At 62.8% G+C, this 15,836-nt stretch overlaps 1 protein-coding gene across 1 annotated transcript; it reads left to right on the top strand.

Moving 5' to 3' along the window:
• The first annotated feature begins 243 nt into the window (after window positions 1-243).
• Window positions 244-14,672, top strand: ADAM8 (ADAM metallopeptidase domain 8). Its single transcript, XM_058544342.1, has 24 exons — window positions 244-2,008; window positions 3,107-3,210; window positions 4,315-4,391; window positions 4,545-4,623; window positions 4,706-4,782; window positions 5,087-5,270; window positions 5,578-5,640; window positions 5,722-5,790; window positions 6,163-6,332; window positions 6,436-6,520; window positions 6,819-6,967; window positions 7,085-7,262; window positions 7,532-7,621; window positions 7,760-7,949; window positions 8,046-8,127; window positions 8,474-8,636; window positions 9,173-9,250; window positions 9,893-9,977; window positions 10,337-10,471; window positions 10,701-10,812; window positions 11,465-11,651; window positions 12,390-12,455; window positions 12,655-12,705; window positions 13,147-14,672. The coding sequence occupies exons 1-24, from the start codon at window positions 1,963-1,965 to the stop codon at window positions 13,381-13,383; spliced, it is 2,757 nt and encodes a 918-aa protein (XP_058400325.1). The 5' UTR covers window positions 244-1,962; the 3' UTR covers window positions 13,384-14,672.
• Window positions 14,673-15,836: the final 1,164 nt, after the last annotated feature.

Here is a 15,836-nt window from a genome sequence, read left to right as displayed (position 1 = left end):
CCACACCTGGTCCAGGTGAACGGGACTGGGCTCCCTGAAGTCAGCGGGAACCCCTCCAACCGAGGCTGGGGTTTGCTCCGGGCGCTAGGGGGAAGCACAGCTCCTGGTCCTGTAGCTTGGCCGGGGCTGGAGAGTGAGTCACGAGGCCCGGCCTTCTACAGGAGCAGAGGTGGTGTGGCCCCCCGCCCCCCGCCCATAGACCTGTGGCTGGCCCCTCGGCGGTCACCCGCCCTCCCTGTGCCCGCCTTCCTGATTCAGCAGTGGGTGGCACAGCCAGCCCTGGGTGTGCACTGCCTTAAACACCTCCATGCCCCTGCGCCCGTTCTCTCCACCAAGCTGCCCCTTCCTGCTGATTTTCATGTATGTCGCTTTCATACACGACCACCTGCTCCAGGGGCCTCGGCAGGCGAGGAGGGATGAGAACCTGGCTGCACAGACAGGTCCCCTAGCAGGGCATTGGTGTGCAAAGGGGGCACAGCAGAGCTGGGGGCTTGACTCACAAGCCGCAGACGGCTTCCTCTTCTGATCTGCAGTGTGTGCAGGCGTGACTGTGAGCAAGCAAGCTTATCTGCCAGCCAGAGTTGCCACAGAGGCGCGGTATTGTGCAAACGCCAGGCCGTGAGCAGAGGAGCCTGCTGGCCCTGAGGCCCAGGTCCCTGTGTCCCTCTCCTGGGCTCTGGGCAGCTGACTTTCCCGCTATACCAGGTTGCAGGTAGTCATGGCCGGAGCAGAGCGTCCAGTGGCACCTGCCGGTCACTGGTGGGGACGAGTTAGGTGCGTCCTGCGGGCCAGGCGAGGGTTCCTGCGTCCTCAGTGGGATTCCGCGGGCCTCACTGTCCTGCCTGCCTGCCAGCACTGAGTCCCTTTGAGTTAGCCGTACGCAGGCCATCTGGTCAGCTCATGCGAAGCCTGTGCGTTTGTAGCGGCTTTTGTTTTTGCCGCTACAGGACACATTGCCTTTGAACTTTTGTTTCAAATAACTTGCAACATACGACCAGGGGAGAGAAAGTTGCCAGGAGGATTTAGGGTTCATGTGGCATCATTCTACAATACAAGGTTGTGTGTAAGCTCAGGGTCAGAAGTCTGAGTGGCCCCAGCACCAGCTTCCTGTGACCTGTGCTGGAGACCCCTAGAGTCTGTGCTAGTCTCTCCTGCCTTTCTTTTTAGCCATTCACTTGGGGAAAGTAATGGTCCGTTGAACTTTGAGCTTTGGTCTGGAACTGCCTGTGGGCACCGTACCTTCTCACTTTAGGCCTTGACATGCTCTCCTGTCCCGCTAACCCAGGGAGCGTGTCCAGAACTGCAAAGGGCAAACCCACTTGACTCAGCCACAGGAGGCCTGGGTCCCGAGGGTGACAGGGACCAACTAGAAGAGGCCTTAGTGCCACGCCAGCGTGGGGACGGCCCCGCCCCGCAGGGCAGAGAGTAGTGCGAATGGGCAGGCACAGTACCCGCTGAATCCCCCAGCCAGCCTTTCACAGTCACTTCCTCTCCAAGGCCTCCAGGCCAGCCGCCTCCAGCCAGCCCCGGAGCCTGAGTCTCCTCAGCACAAGCAGGATGTGGAGTTGCAGGGAGGGGCCAGGTTAGTGCATTCACCTCCCCCCCTCGGTTAATTAGTCCACATTTATGAAGCATTTTCCACGTGTTGGACGCTAGACTGTCTAGCAGCCTGTAGGGAACCAGAAGTAGACACAGGAACACCTGGGAATGAGCGGGGAGGAAGAATGCACCCCCAGGTGCCTGCACACCCCGCCCCAGCCCCGCCCCTCCTGGCATCGGAGGGACTGATTGGCAGTGGCTGGGGGCTGGTGGCCGGGGCGTGGCGCACAGGATGAGCCTCCCAGCGGAGCACGGGCCAGACCGTGTCCCAGAGTGCACAGAGCCGCCTCCCTGTTCCCGCTCCCGCCCCATCCCCGGATCCCCAGACCCCCAGACGACTGACCCCGGCCCCCTGCCTTGGCCATGTGCAGCCTTGGGCTCTGGCTGCTGGGCACACTGTGGCTGCAGGGTGAGTGCTGGGCCTGGGCTCTGGCCCAGGTCCGAGGGGCCACCATCTGGGTGTGGGGTGGCCACCTGGTCTTCTGCAGCCCTGCTGGTTCTGGGCTGGTCCCCAGGGGTCGGGGGCGCAGAGGTGGTCACAGCGGGGAGGCCCTAGCGGTGGACAGACGGGACCTTCAAAGGGGAACTGAGAGGAAGAACGCTGCCTGGGGCGTTTCCTGAGCTCCTGTGGGGACTGGGGCTGGGGCAGAGCAGGGTGGAGGACCGGCTGCTCCGATGTAGCCTGGGGTCCTGGGGTGATTGCCCACTCCAGAGGACCCCCAGCCAGCCAGGGATGGGAGAACGGAGGAGCAGTGGTCTGGAGCTGAGGGTGGGGCACCCCAGGGGGTGGTCTAGCCACATGGGCACCTGTCTCTGGTCCTGGTCCCAGTCTGGCTCCTCCGAGACTCCTGGGCTGGAGGCTGCCAAAGGAGCCGTAGGGGAGGGGGCAACTTCCCAGGCAGGCGGGGCTGGGCTGGCCCACCCCACGGCCTTTCGTTCCTGGAGGTTTGTAACAGACACATTCACTAACACCTGAAAAGAGTCCCCGAGGCTGGTCTCGAGCTCTCCAGCTCTGGGCCTCCCACTGTCTGCTGTGGGATAGGAGGGGGTTTCTAGATCTGGGCTGGGTGAACCACCTGTGGGGGAGGTCCGGCAGTCCCCTAGTTAGAGGCAATTGTGTGATTAGTTGAGATGAAAAGGTGTAAACTCTCCCCCAGGGCCTGTGCCTCCTCACTCCGGGGAGGGGGTGTCCAGCTCAGCCCTTGGCCCTGGGGGGGAGCCGTCTGGGGGCAGCCTGGTGGCTCCTGGAAGGGCTGGCACATGGGGCAGGGTCTCTGGGTGCTGCTGGGCACAGGTTTGTCTGGCCCCACCCAGGGCAGGGATCCTGTGGCCTTTTTAACACAGAACCTCCACTTGGGCCAGGGAGCCAGCTCAGAGCCTTTGGTTCCCTAGGGTGCTGTTTGCGATCCCCCCAGAGGAGGTGGGGCAGGCCCACAACGGGCCTGGGAAGGGGCCTCCCAGGGTGGGAGGGTGCCCTGCGCACCTGCTGACCCTGCCTCTCCCGCAGCGGTCGCCCCCGGCACCGCCCTGTCCCATGTGAAGCAGTATGAGGTGGTGTGGCCACGGCGCCTGCCAGGACCCCGAGCCCGCCGAGCCCTGCCATCCCACTTGGTAAGTGTTGGGGGAGCTGGCCTGGGGTCCCTTCCTGGCCCTTCAGAGCCAGCTTCCGTCTGTGAAAGGGATAGTAGCTCTCCGTGTGCCCAGCGGCCTTTGGGGCTGAGAGACAGGTGGGCCTCTGGGCCCCTGGCGGGGCTCCCAGTCCACTTGGGCTGTGTCTCCCCCCACCCTCGGCCTCACCTTCATCCTGCATCCTGCTTCACTCTGGCCGGGGCCACACCCTGGAGAGGTGTCCGCTGAGGGGGAAGGGGGACTGCCCCGCCTCCCTACCAGGAACCTGCTACCGGCCACTCCCCGTCCGCCCGCCCGCGGGCCACTCCCCAGTTTCACTAAGTCAGATTCCTCTTAGCCTGGAGGAGATGGCTCACCAGGCGAGTTGCGCTGCGTGTCTGCGGCGACACACCTCTGTGGGGCATTTTGGGCCGGGCTGGGATTTCCCGGGGCTGCCTGGGGGCATTCCTGAAACCCATTGAGTGTGCGCGTTTGGGGGGCGTGCGCCTGTGTGAGAGTGGATGAGCCTGCGTGTGTATGACAGACAGCCCCAACCTGACCTTTGTGTGGGGGTGGTGGGGGTAAGGGCTGTCAGCTGCCTGGGCCTCACCCCACCCTGCGGGCATGGCACACACTGTCCTGAGGGCTCAGCAGGCCTGAGCAAGGGCTCTGCTGGCTAGGGGTGCTCCCCCCTCAATCTCATGCACCCACCTCACCCCAACTGCTCCACTCCAATCAGACCCATGGCTGGGAGAGTTGGGCCTCTGAGGGAGGGGGGAAGGGCGCTGGTGCTAGAGGGGCCAGCCCACCTGCTTTGGTGCCTTGGTTTTAAGGGCTGCCTGTCAGGGGCCACGTCCCGGACTTGCTTCCTGGGGAGGGGGCATCATCAATATCCTTGTATAGACAGATGGGGAAACTGAGGCCCGAGGAGCCTGGTGTGGTTCTAGGTGGAGTTCCTGCCTGCCCAGGAACCCCTCCAGCTGAACCCAGCCCTGCCCAGCCCCAGGGTCCTCTGAGGAGCTTTTGGCTGTTGGGTGCCCAGGTTTGAGGTGGGTGTGGCCTGGAGCCAGGCCCATCACCCTGGACCCTCCTTTTTTCCCGACTCAGGGCCTGTACCCAGAGAGTGTGAGCTATGTTCTTGGGGCCCAAGAGCACAACTTCACCCTGCATCTGTGGAAGAACAGGTGAGCAGGGGAGCCTGGGCCCCACCCCTGCCCCCAGCACACCTGTGTCTGTGTCCTGGGCCTCGGGCTCCCTGCCCAGCCTCTCCTCCAGCCAGAGGCAGCTTCAGGGGGGAAGCAGGCGGGGCCCAGGAAGCCACAGTGGATCTCTTCCAGGGACCTGGTGGGCTCGGGCTACACGGAGACCTACATGGCCGCCAATGGCTCCCAGGTGACGGAGCAGTTGCAGAGGCAGGTATGGCCCGGGTGGCCCTCTGCACGCTGCAGTGGGGGCACTGGGAGCGGGGCCTGCGGATGCTCACGCTCTCCACCCGCAGGATCACTGCTTCTACCAGGGCCACGTGGAGGGGCACCGGCACTCCGCAGCCAGCCTCAGCACCTGTGCTGGCCTCAGGTGAGTGCCACAGGCCGGGCTGGGGCGTCAGAATGTCAGGGCCCCAGCGCTCCCCTCAGTGTCCAGAGAATAGACTGAGGCAAGAACCGGGCTGGACGTGGGGACACTTTTCTGCACCGGTAGAAGTTACAGGTTCCCCGAGCACGAGGCTCCCTCAAGTCCCTGGACACCATGCCCAGCACATCAGTGCAGAGGGGGAGCCACGTCCTCGGGCACCTCAGGGATCCTCTTGTCCTTCAGGGCTCCAGTTGGGCAGGTGGGCGGAGGCACTAATTCAGAAGCACCTGCTCCCGTCTACTCTCAGGGGCTTCTTCCAGGCCGGCTCTGCCATCCACCTGATCGAGCCCCTGGGTGGGGGCGGTGAAGAGGCGCAGCATGCCCTGTATGAAGTGCAGCACCTACAGCAGAAGGCTGGGACCTGCGGGGTCAGCGACAGCAGCCTGGAGAGCATCTTGGGACCTCGGGTCTCAGCAGCCTTCAGGCCCAGGGTGAGGGGAGGCCCCGGCCAGCTTCATCCTTGGTCCACTTGGGCCTGTGCATCCCCCAGACTCGCTGTGGTGGAGTGGGCTGGGCGTCTCTGAGCCGTCCCCGTGGCTGGTGGGCTGGGCCTGGCTTTGCCCAGCAGCTGCAGACGGGGCGCCTTGGTCTACTGGAGCCTCCTGGACCGTCCCCCACACTGAGAGGGGCTGGGCGCCAGCTCCAGAGCCCAGGAGATGGTCAGTGTGTGGAGACAGGGCTGAGGCCAGGAGGGCTGTGGCTCGGGAGGCTGACCCGCTTCTTGTCGCTGCTCCCCAGAAGTGGCCGCCATCCCGAGAGACCCGCTACGTGGAGCTGTTTGTGGTCACGGACAGCACAGAGGTACCTGGGGTGGGGGCGGGGCGAGGTAGGGCCAGGCAGGGCTGCCAACAGGCTGCAGCCTGAGGGTCTGCTGTCCTCCAGTTCCAGAAGCTGGGCAGCAGAACGGCTGTGCGAAAGAGGGTGCTGGAGGTGGTGAACCACGTGGACAAGGTGGGGTTCTGTCCACCCTGGGGGGACGTTCCCTCCAGGGACTGCTGGGGGTTCCTTCTAGCAGGGGCTTCCAGGACCCCTCAGCCGCACAGGTCCCTTCTGGACCAGGCATCACCTCGCCCCATAGCAACCCTGGTTGTAGGGGAAGCCGGGAGGGTGGGGGGTGAGTGACCGTGGGGTGGGGTGGCAGGGAGAACCATCAGCCAGGTGAGGAAGGCACTGAGATCTGCCCTAGCCTCCTTCCCCTGTCCCACTCACAGTGGACACTGCCTCCGCGGGCCTCCAGCCCAGCCCTCTCTGGGGTGGGCTCCGGCCCTCTTACCTGGCCTCGCTGTCCTGGAGCCTGACCCAAGGGACTCCGTCCTCTCACAGCTTTATCAGGAACTCAGTTTCCGCGTGGTCCTGGTGGGCCTGGAGATCTGGAACGGCGGGGATAAGATCCAGGTCAGCCCTCAGGCCGACACCACACTGGAGAACTTCCTGTCCTGGCGCGCGCGGGACCTGGTGGGACGGCAGCTGCACGACAACGCGCAGCTCATCACGTGAGGGCAGAACGCCGTCGAGGGGCCGGCGGGCGGAGGGCCCCTGGGAAGGGCTTTGGGGGGACAAGGAGGGCACATGTACAGACACTGCTCTTGTTCGCAGCGGGGTCGACTTCACCGGGACTACCGTGGGACTGGCCAGGGTGTCTGCCATGTGCTTGCAGTCCTCCTCAGGGGCCGTGAACCAGGTGTGAGAGGAACCCCGCCTATTTGTTGGCTGCTGGGTGGGGAGCGGGCTCGGAGCGTGAGCTGAAACTTGTGAGGGGCGACCTCAGGACTCAGGTTCACATGCTTGTCCCCAAGCTGTCTCCGTGAACACCCAGTGGCTGCCTCTTCTGGAGGGTTTGTTGCTGCTTCTAGGTTTTAAGAACTATTGTTGGCAGGGAGTGACACCAAACCTCTCAGCCTTGCTTGGGGCAATGAGGGTGGGCAGGAGGGTGGACGGGCCGTGTGGGCGACATCAGCCAGCACGGCCTCTCCCCGCAGGACCACAGTGAGAACCCCATTGGCGTGGCGAGCACCATGGCCCATGAGATGGGCCACAACCTGGGCATGGACCATGATGAGAACGTGCAGGGCTGCTACTGCCCCGTGCCGCGGGACGGCGGTGGCTGCGTCATGGCAGCCAGCATCGGGTGAGGCTTGCCCGGCTCCACCCTGGCCAAGGCCACCTGCAGAATGGGGTATCCTGGGGGTACAGGCGGCCTGCCCCACTGCCCGTCCTCCCCTGACGGGGACCCCGCTCCTCTCAGCCTCAAGTTCCCCAGAATGTTCAGCCATTGCAGCCGGGCTGACCTGGAGACGTTCGTGGAAAAGCCCCAGACAGCCTGCGTGGTGAACGCCCCTGACCCCGACCGGCTGGTGGGCGGCCCTGTGTGTGGGAACCGGTTTGTGGAGCGCGGGGAGCAGTGCGACTGCGGGGCCCCTCAGGTACGGGGCTGCACGCCTGCCGCCACCCTCTGCTCCCCACCAGTGCCTGCGTGCTCTTGGCCACACGTCAGAACACGCTCCTGTTCTCCAGTGACACCCACAGCTACGCACGGGGACCCACGGGAGGGAGTGACAGTGACTTCCCCGTGGAGGCCCGGCCCAGCCAGGGCAGGTTGTGGAGGGAGGTGGGTCCCCAGAGTCTGCTCTGGGGCCTGGCGCTGGCCCCAGTGTGCAGCCCACTCGGACCTTGGCCGTCACCCCGCCCCCAGGACTGCCAGAACCGCTGCTGCAACGCCACCACCTGCCAGCTGGCCCAGGGGGCCGAGTGCGCCCAAGGCGCCTGCTGCCACGCGTGCAGGGTGAGCGCGGGCCCAGCCAGCCGCACCCCATGGTCGGTGGCTGGGGAGGAGGGTCCCAGGGACACCGGTGACAAGGCAGTGGGCACAGGTCTGTTTGGGGCCCCAGTTCCCACGGTGAACTTGGCTCTGCTGGGCCAGGTGAAGCCGGCCGGCGAGCTGTGTCGCCCCCAGAAGGACGGCTGTGACCTTGAGGAGTACTGCGACGGCCAACAGCCAGCGTGCCCAGAGGACGCCTTCCAGGAGAACGGAACGCCCTGCCCGGGGGGTTACTGCTACGACGGGAACTGTCCCACGCTGGATCAGAGGTGCCAGGACTTGTGGGGGCCAGGTGAGGCGCACGTGAGCCCTGGCCCTATGACCCACAGGCCTCCTGGGGTGGTTGCAGGTCCCAGGCCCATGGACTCACCTGCTCCTGGCCCCGCAGGGTCACGGGCTGCCGAGGAGATGTGCTACGCCTATAGCATCTCCATAGGCTGCAGGGGCGGCGTCCCCCTCGGCTCCAGCAGGTGAGTGTCTAGCCATGGCCTGACTCCCCCTTGTCCAGGGCACAGGATGTGCCCACAGGTGGGGCCACCTGAGAGGGTCCTCTGCACAAAGGAATCAGAGCTGGGTCCGCTGCCTTCCAGGACCCCCAGGCCTAAGCATGCTGCCCTCATGGGAGGGACGGTGGGCTACTGTGGCTGGGGTATGGATGTCCATCTGCAGGTCCTAGGGGTATGGACGAACTGTCTGCAGACCCCCAGCCTGTCCAAGGGTCCTGGGCCTCATCTCCTGCATTCCACGGGTCCCCCTGAGTGCGGTCAGCAGGAGCCCCAGCAGAGCTGGCACCATGGCATGTTCCTCTGTCCACAGGGTCAACAGGTGTGGTGTCCTGTACTGTGAGGGTGGGCAGAAGCCCCCTGAGCGGACTTCCTGCACCCTAACCTCCCACTCGTCTGCCTGCCAGGCTCTTGCCCTGGATGGCAGTGCCGCATATGAGCCGGTGCCCGAAGGCACCCAGTGCGGCAAGGAGAAGGTGAGCACCGAGGGGGCCACCCGCAGGCGTGTCACAGACTGCAGCTTTCAAGGGCTCCCAAGGGCCGTGACCCAGACGTGAGCCCGACGTGCCTCATGCTGCGGTCAGGGTGCTGGACCCCCAGGTCCTGGACATGTCCCACACGGGCGAGCTCACGTGGTCTGGAGCAGGCAGGGTGGCTGGAGGAGGGCCGAGGGGAGGGCTTTTCTGTTCTCAGTAGAAACTCAGAGGGGGCAGAGGGAGGCACTGGAGAAGCCTGTTCTCAGTCAGTGTGAAGACCTTTCCGTTCTGTAAGTCCCCCCAGGGGCCCGGTGGAGCCAGTCTCTGTGGCCCTGGTGGCAGTGACAGGTTGGCCAAGGCTGGCCAGCCGATGGGCTGCAGACGAGCCCATCCTGGTTGTGGTGGCCGCAGACTGCCCCCCTTGAAGCTCACTCTGCGGGTTTGGGGTCAGCTTTGGCTGGTGGGGGAGAGTAGGGGGCGGGGACACCAAGCAGGGGTCTAGACCAGCTGCCTGAGGAGAGCCCGCTGCCCTCCAGGTTTGCTGGAAAGGATTCTGCCAGGACTTCCATGTCTACAGATCCAGAAACTGCTCTGCGCAGTGCAGCAACCACGGGGTACGTGGGCCGGGGAGGACAGCCTGCCACTGGCCCTTTGGAGTTGAAGGAGATGGGTAGGCTGTGCTTGGGACGAGCCCAGGTAGACAAAGGGCAGAGGCCAGCACCCAGGGGCTGTGGCAGGAGCTGGCGAGGACTTGGGCATCCTGTGGGGACACTGAGGCCCAGCACGGTCCTGGTGCTGGTGGACAAGTGGGCTGGGGCTGGTCAGATTTGAGATGTTCTATTCAAGATGCAGCCAGTGCGTTCAGCTCTTAGTGACCTGGCTGTGATGTCAGGAAAGTCAGAGCCACTGAGAGCCTGAAACAAGGGCGAGGTGGGGGGTGCGCCTGAGGACAGCCCACTGTGAAGCTGCCCTGCGCCTGCGCTCCAGTGTTTGGTCAGAGCCCTCGGGAGTCTGGTCAGCCCCTCGCAGGCCCCCGGTGAGGGGCTGCGGCTGTCCGCATGTCTCATGCGGTCCTGGCGGTGGGTGGCAGGCCCTGGACGACGGAGCTGGGTTCATCATGGGGTCATAGCAGAGCCCCTTGCAGGCCTGAGGCCGGGCCCGGTGACTCAGAGGAGCAGATGGCACCTGCTCGGGCACCTGGCAGTGCGGCGGACGCAGGGCCTGGAAGCCTGGCCTGACACCTGCTCCTCCTCCAGGTGTGCAACCACAGGAGCGAGTGCCATTGCCGCCCGGGCTGGGCCCCGCCCCACTGCACAGAGCTGCTGCCCAACGGGCGCACAGGTAGGGCGTGGACCGCCCCGGGGCCTCCACACCTGCATAGCCTGATGGGGTCCGGCTGGGGGTCCTGCTTTTTCTCAAACTTCCTGGGCAGGGCTGAGAAGGAAGCCATGTGCCCCCAAACCATGAAGGGCGTTGTTGAAATGTGGGTTTGCAGCCCCTCGGGCATTCTGACCCATCAGGTGGAGGGCAGGGCCCAGGAGCCTGTGTCCCCACCTCTGCCCTACCCGAGCAGGGAGGCCGTCCTAGAGGGAGGGGCGGGGGAGCGGTGACAGGATAGCACCAGCTCCTTTGCTGGGTCTTCAGCCCCTCCTGGGCCCGGGAACCTCAGAGCCACCCACCCCCGGTGTCTTCCTCCCCAGTGGCCACTGAGCATGCAGCTGTTGACAGCAGCACGGCCTCCAGGGCCTGGCCGGGCCATGCCCACGTCACTGTGGGCCTGGGGCCACCAGCCACTAAGTCCTCCGACCCGTCGCCTGAGAGCCTGGAGCACTGGTGTAAAGTACTGGGTCTCAGTGCTGAGGATCCTCAGACGGCCTTGGTGGTGGGGAGGGGCCCAGGGCTCTGCGTTCTCCTCACGGCCAAGGGAGGCCCCAAGAAAGGCGGCCCCCTCAGCCACAAGCCAGCCAGGCAGGGGCTGCGGCCCCCGCGGGCTCTCCCCCCACACTGCCTCGCTCCGGCTCTGGACTCCAGAGCCGCTGACACCTGGCCTCGTGTGTCCCACAGCATCCGGGAGCCTCCCAATGGTGCTGGTGCCTGTGCTGCTCCTGGTGGCTCTGGCGCTCACCGTGGCAGGCGTGGTCATCTACCGCAAGGCCTGGAGGCCTGTCCGACGGAGGTGAGGGCACTGTGGGGTTGCAAAACACCAGGGTGCGCAAGGAGCACTTCCCGTGATCACACTGTTGGGAAACAGCGTGCTGCTGTTTGAGGAAGAACCAGCAGGTCCTACAGCAGGGCCCGGGGGCCTCAACCAGGGGCCACTGGAGCCTTCGCTCTGGGTCCCCTGCCTCTTGCTGAGGCAGGAACAGGTGACAAGTTTTGGTGACAGGTTGGAGATGTGGTAGCCTCGGAGAGAGGGCCCCCAACCCCCACACACACCTGACCCCAATCAGCGCCTACACACTTGGGATGACGTGGGTTCGGGGAAGCTGCCCCCATAGCCCGCTGCCCTCGGTGGGCAGCTGCACTCTGAGCCTACCATGGGTGCTCGCTCTGTGGGGACCTTGACACGCAGGCCAGCCACAGGAGGACACACTTGCCCACTGGCCTCCAAGCACCTCCAGCCTGACTGGACTCCAGAGCCAATGGGGCTCAGGACACATAAGGCTGCCTCTCCCTATTTGTGTGGCTGTGACTGGCACACCACCCAAGGGCTGCCGCAGCTAAGAGGGACCCTGGCCAGGCCGGGGGACCCCACACCCACGAGCCCTCGAGTCCCTGGGCTGGACCCTGAGGCCAGGACGTGCTAACCTCTCTCACTTTCTCCCCAGGAATGTGGCGCCCAAGACCACCATGGGGCTCTCCAACCCCCTGTTCCACGAGGGGTCTGGCATGCCAGCAAAGGGCAGGCCTCCGGCCCCCGCCATGGGCTCCCCAGAGCCAATCCCTACCACCCACCCCAGCCAGCCCTCCAGGCCCAAGGCTTCCGTGGTGACCCCTAAGCGGCCGCCTCCTGCTGTAAGTACCAGCCGTCCTTGACGGGCTCCCCAGGCCACCCCCAAATCTCGTGCCAGTGTGCAGCACCTTGGGGCTTAGAGCGGCCGCCACCATCACCCGTTTAGAGGCAGAAACGGGGGCTGGCATGGTGGCGCAAACGGTTGAGTGCATGGGCTCCGCTGCGGTGGCCCGGGGTTCACCGGTTCGGATCCCGGGCGTGCACCAATGCACCACTTGTTGAGCCATGCTGTGGTGGCATCCCATGTAAAGTGGAGGAAGATGGGCATGGATGTTAGCCCAGGGCCAGTCTTCCTCAGCAAAAAGAGAAGGATTGGCAGATGTTAGCTCAGGGCCGATCTTCCTCAAAAAAAAAAAAAAAGAGGCAGAAACAGGGCTTTAGAACGGGCCGTCTGAGGAGCCCAGTGAGCCAGTGATGGAATTGGAGTTTGAACTTGAATCTGAGGCTCTTGGCCTCCGCAGGGTCCCTCTGAGGATGGTTTGGAGGCCCAGACACCCTCCGCTGCTGCCCAGCACCTCCATGCATCCACACGGCCGAGGGACTTGGGGGTCACATCCTGTGCTCAGGGCCCTGCGGGGCGGGGGGTGGGGCAGAGACCCCATGTGCACACACACAGCTTTATCCTCCCACTTCTGGGAGAGGCAGGAACCTGGGTCCTGAGCCGGGGAGCAGCTCTGAAGCTGGGGGTCCCTGGAGGCAGCGCCCTGTGAGACCCAGGCTCACAGCCCTGTTCCTTGCAGCCCCCGGCCGCCACATCCAGCCCACCTTTCCAGGTTCCCGTGTACACCCGGCAGGCACCAGACCAGGTGAGCTGTGATGGGGTCGGCAGCCAGGTCTTCTAGAGGGCGCCAGGTGGGTCTGGGGAGGTGGAGGGCCGGGGCTGGATTTCGTGGGCCCCAGACCCCAGGGTAGTGGTTGCTGCCCTCTCGGAAGGCTGATCACCCAGGCCCAGGAGGACACTGAACCCATGGGCCGGTGGTCCTGACTGCCCCTTCCGCCCGCCAGCTCCGACCTGCTCCTCCTGCCAAGCCCCTCCCAGCGCTGAAGCCCAAGCAGGTGAGACCCACCCCCACTCCCCATCTGCACCTCTGCCCTTCCTCGGCCACAGGGCCCCTCTTGGGTCAGAGCCCCGGCCAATCCCACAACCTGAACCCCACAAGATGAGGGGGGCTTATGGGGCTGAGGGGCTCAGGGGCTGAGGGGGCTCCACTGCAGCACCTGCCTTGGTGTGAGGCTTTAGGATTCTGGAAAGATCTCTTTCAAATGTGAGTCACTGGAGACTTGTTGAGTCGCAGCTCAGTTTGCAGGCGCCTCCTGCAGTGGGGGTCTCGTTCCCCAGCAGGGCTCCCCACCTTTGGGCTCGCCTGGGAGTCCCTTCCAGCCAATCCTGAGGTCTGGCCCTGGTGGGTCTCCTCCAGCACCGGGAGCCCCGTGGGCCCTGCTGAGGGTCCTGCACACAGCCCCCGGCCCTGGACAGACACGCTTATCTCCCAGCAGGCTGCTGGCCCAGCTGCTTCTGGAAAACTGGGGGCGACTGGAAGGGGCCTGGCAGCATGGGGCAGTGGAACTGGTCGGCCCCCTCCTGGCATCCTGTGGGGCTCCCATCTGTCACCAGGGATGTTGACTCATCGCTTGCGGTGGTGTCTGCCCGTTTCTCTGCTGTCAAGTCCCCATCTTCCCTTTGTAGTTAATCTCTTTGAGGGACTTGGAGATGCGAATCTGATTACTCCTTGAACTATGACCCACAGTATCTGCATCCGTCGGGGCTTCTTGCCTGCAACAACCATTACTGTGGTGTTTGCTTACTAGAGATTCTCTCTGTCTTTCTTTCTGAACTTTTTATTTTGAACTAAATATAAAAGTTGCAAAAATAATCTTAGGAGGGGTTTTGACAGGGCAAACGCAGGGCAGGCAGGGAGATTTCTGGCCAAGGACGTGGTGATAGCCAGGCAAAGGCTACAAGGGAATTGTGCAGGCACCGAGTCCCCCGCTGCTGAGAAGGATCCTTCTGAGGTTCTTAAAACTACAAGTTTTAAGAACTGCCCCACCCAGGCGTCCCAGGGTGCGGGGACCTGCGGCCAGGCAAGCACCTGGCTCCATCCCAGGAAAGCTGAGATGCAAACAAATGCAAATTTTACTAATGCATGCCTTGCCTGGCTTTTGAACTTCCAGAGACCCACATTCTGGCTTTAAGAGCTTTTCATGGGTAATGTGGGGGGGCTCTGAGGAGAGAGAGGCAGTGAGATAGGTTGGGGCTGATCCCGGGAATGGGGGCTTGGCCACACTTGGGTTTCATTCTGCCCTCGGTGGCAGCCGTGGGTGTGTGTTTGGGGGGTTGTTAAGGGGACTTTTCTGTAGAGAGCTCAGCAAAGAGAAGCCTGCAAGACGGTCTGGAGCAGAGCAGAGCACTGTTACTGCATAAAACTGGGGTTCTCTTGCCTGATGTGCATAAAAAAAGCCAATTAGTTACTGCATCGGCTTTTGGGAAAAGCTGGGAAAAGAAATCAGCTTTATTTTGCAAGATCCATCTGCAGGGAGACGGGGGGGGCATGTGCTCTCAGATCTGTCTCCCCGATCCAGGGCTTGGGGCAGCATTTACAGGATGAAGTGGTCTGAAATGTGGAGACAGATGATTGGAGGTGAGGAGAAGTGAGGTAACTGACCCAAGCGTAGTCAGACTTCATGGGTCTTCACAGGACGCATGTTCACAAAATGGCGGCCTTACCATGATCTGAGAGTGGAGTTTTTAGCTTCTTGACCTCAAAAAGGTCACTTATCAAGCATTTGCACAGGCCCAGTTGATGGGTTGGTGGTTTCAACTGGCCTGAACTGGACAAGGGGTCTCAGTTCCTGAAAGAGAGCTCTTAATTACTCTGTTGATAAGATGGGGTCAGCTGCTCTGGTCCTGGAGGGCCTGCGGTTACAGCACCTGGGGAGCTTTGCTGGAAGGTGCTGGGGAGAATGGTGCCCTGGCATGGCCTGGACCGGTTAGGTGGCATCCACCATCAGCTGTGTCTGCCTCCTTGCAGGTCATCAAGCCGACCTCAGCACCCCCAATGCCACCGGTCAAGCCTGGGCCTGGAGGGGCCAAACCTGGACCCACTCAGGTGAGCCCCCTCACACACAGGGCACGAGGCAGCAGAGTGAGCTGTCTTCCCCGCAGGCTGACTGGCCCTGCCCGGAGAGGCTGAGCATCTGCTGTATGCTGTCAGCAGTTTTCAGTGACTGCCGCTTCTGCTGGCTATTTCTTTGTCTTTTCTCCTCCTAGTGTGAGAAAGTCTGTCCTTGGTAAAGTGTTAGCTGCTGACATCGTGACTGTCACTGTTGGCTGTCCCCAAATGCGAGACCATCGCACTGTTGGATGGACTGGGATCCACGTTTTAGGAAACAGATCTGGTTGTGCTCTCTGTAGCAGATAATTTTTAACATCAGTTCTTTTTTTCTCCTCCAAGGGAGTTGTTGGCCCAGAGGTTGCTCTGAAAGCCCGGGTCCAGAGGTAGTGATGGAGCCCAGCGCCCTGGGTCGGCATCTTCGCCCCATCTGGAAGTTGCCTGTTGTTCGTGCTGAAGGAGCTGTGTGAGCCTCGCATCCAGCAGATGCGGCTGACACGCCCCGGCCCTCGGCGCCCCTCCTCAAGGGGCTGGGTCCAGTGTGAGACATCCTAACAGAAGAGCCAACTCCTCATGGCCAAGGGTCATGGCCAAGGGCCTCTGGGCTCAGGACTCCCCTGCTGGGCCTTCGGCTGCTGTCCTCACCTCAGGAGTGCGCCAGCTGAGAGGCTCTCGCTGTCCAGCAGGGGCCAGTCCACCCCTCACAGCCATGCCCTCCTCCACCACGTTGGCCAGGCTTGGCTCCGTGTGTGCCTGTGCCTGCGGGTCTAGATGGCCACTGTCCGGTCTGGTTCTCTGGGAGCCTCACGTGCACGCTCTGCAGGGCTGAAAACTTCATGAAAATTTTGTACTTTATGAATAAATTATTAATGAAGTTCTAGATGACAGGAGACTTTCATCAGATAGATGGAAAATGGTGCTTGTGAAACAATGGAACTCAATTTATAAGATTTAAAGGTCCAACGCTTGTAAAAATAAAATGTATATTGTAAATGGACAATGTCAAACTTCTTACCTTCTTTTCTCCCTAGACTTTGTCATAAGCCCCTGTAATACACAGTCCCAGCGCACAACGTG

The sequence above is a fragment of the Diceros bicornis genome, chromosome 6 (assembly GCF_020826845.1).
Source record: "Diceros bicornis minor isolate mBicDic1 chromosome 6, mDicBic1.mat.cur, whole genome shotgun sequence".
Taxonomy (NCBI): Eukaryota; Metazoa; Chordata; class Mammalia; order Perissodactyla; family Rhinocerotidae; genus Diceros; species Diceros bicornis.
The sequence above is the reverse complement of the archived record's forward strand: the minus strand, read 5'-3'. Positions and strand labels throughout refer to the sequence as shown.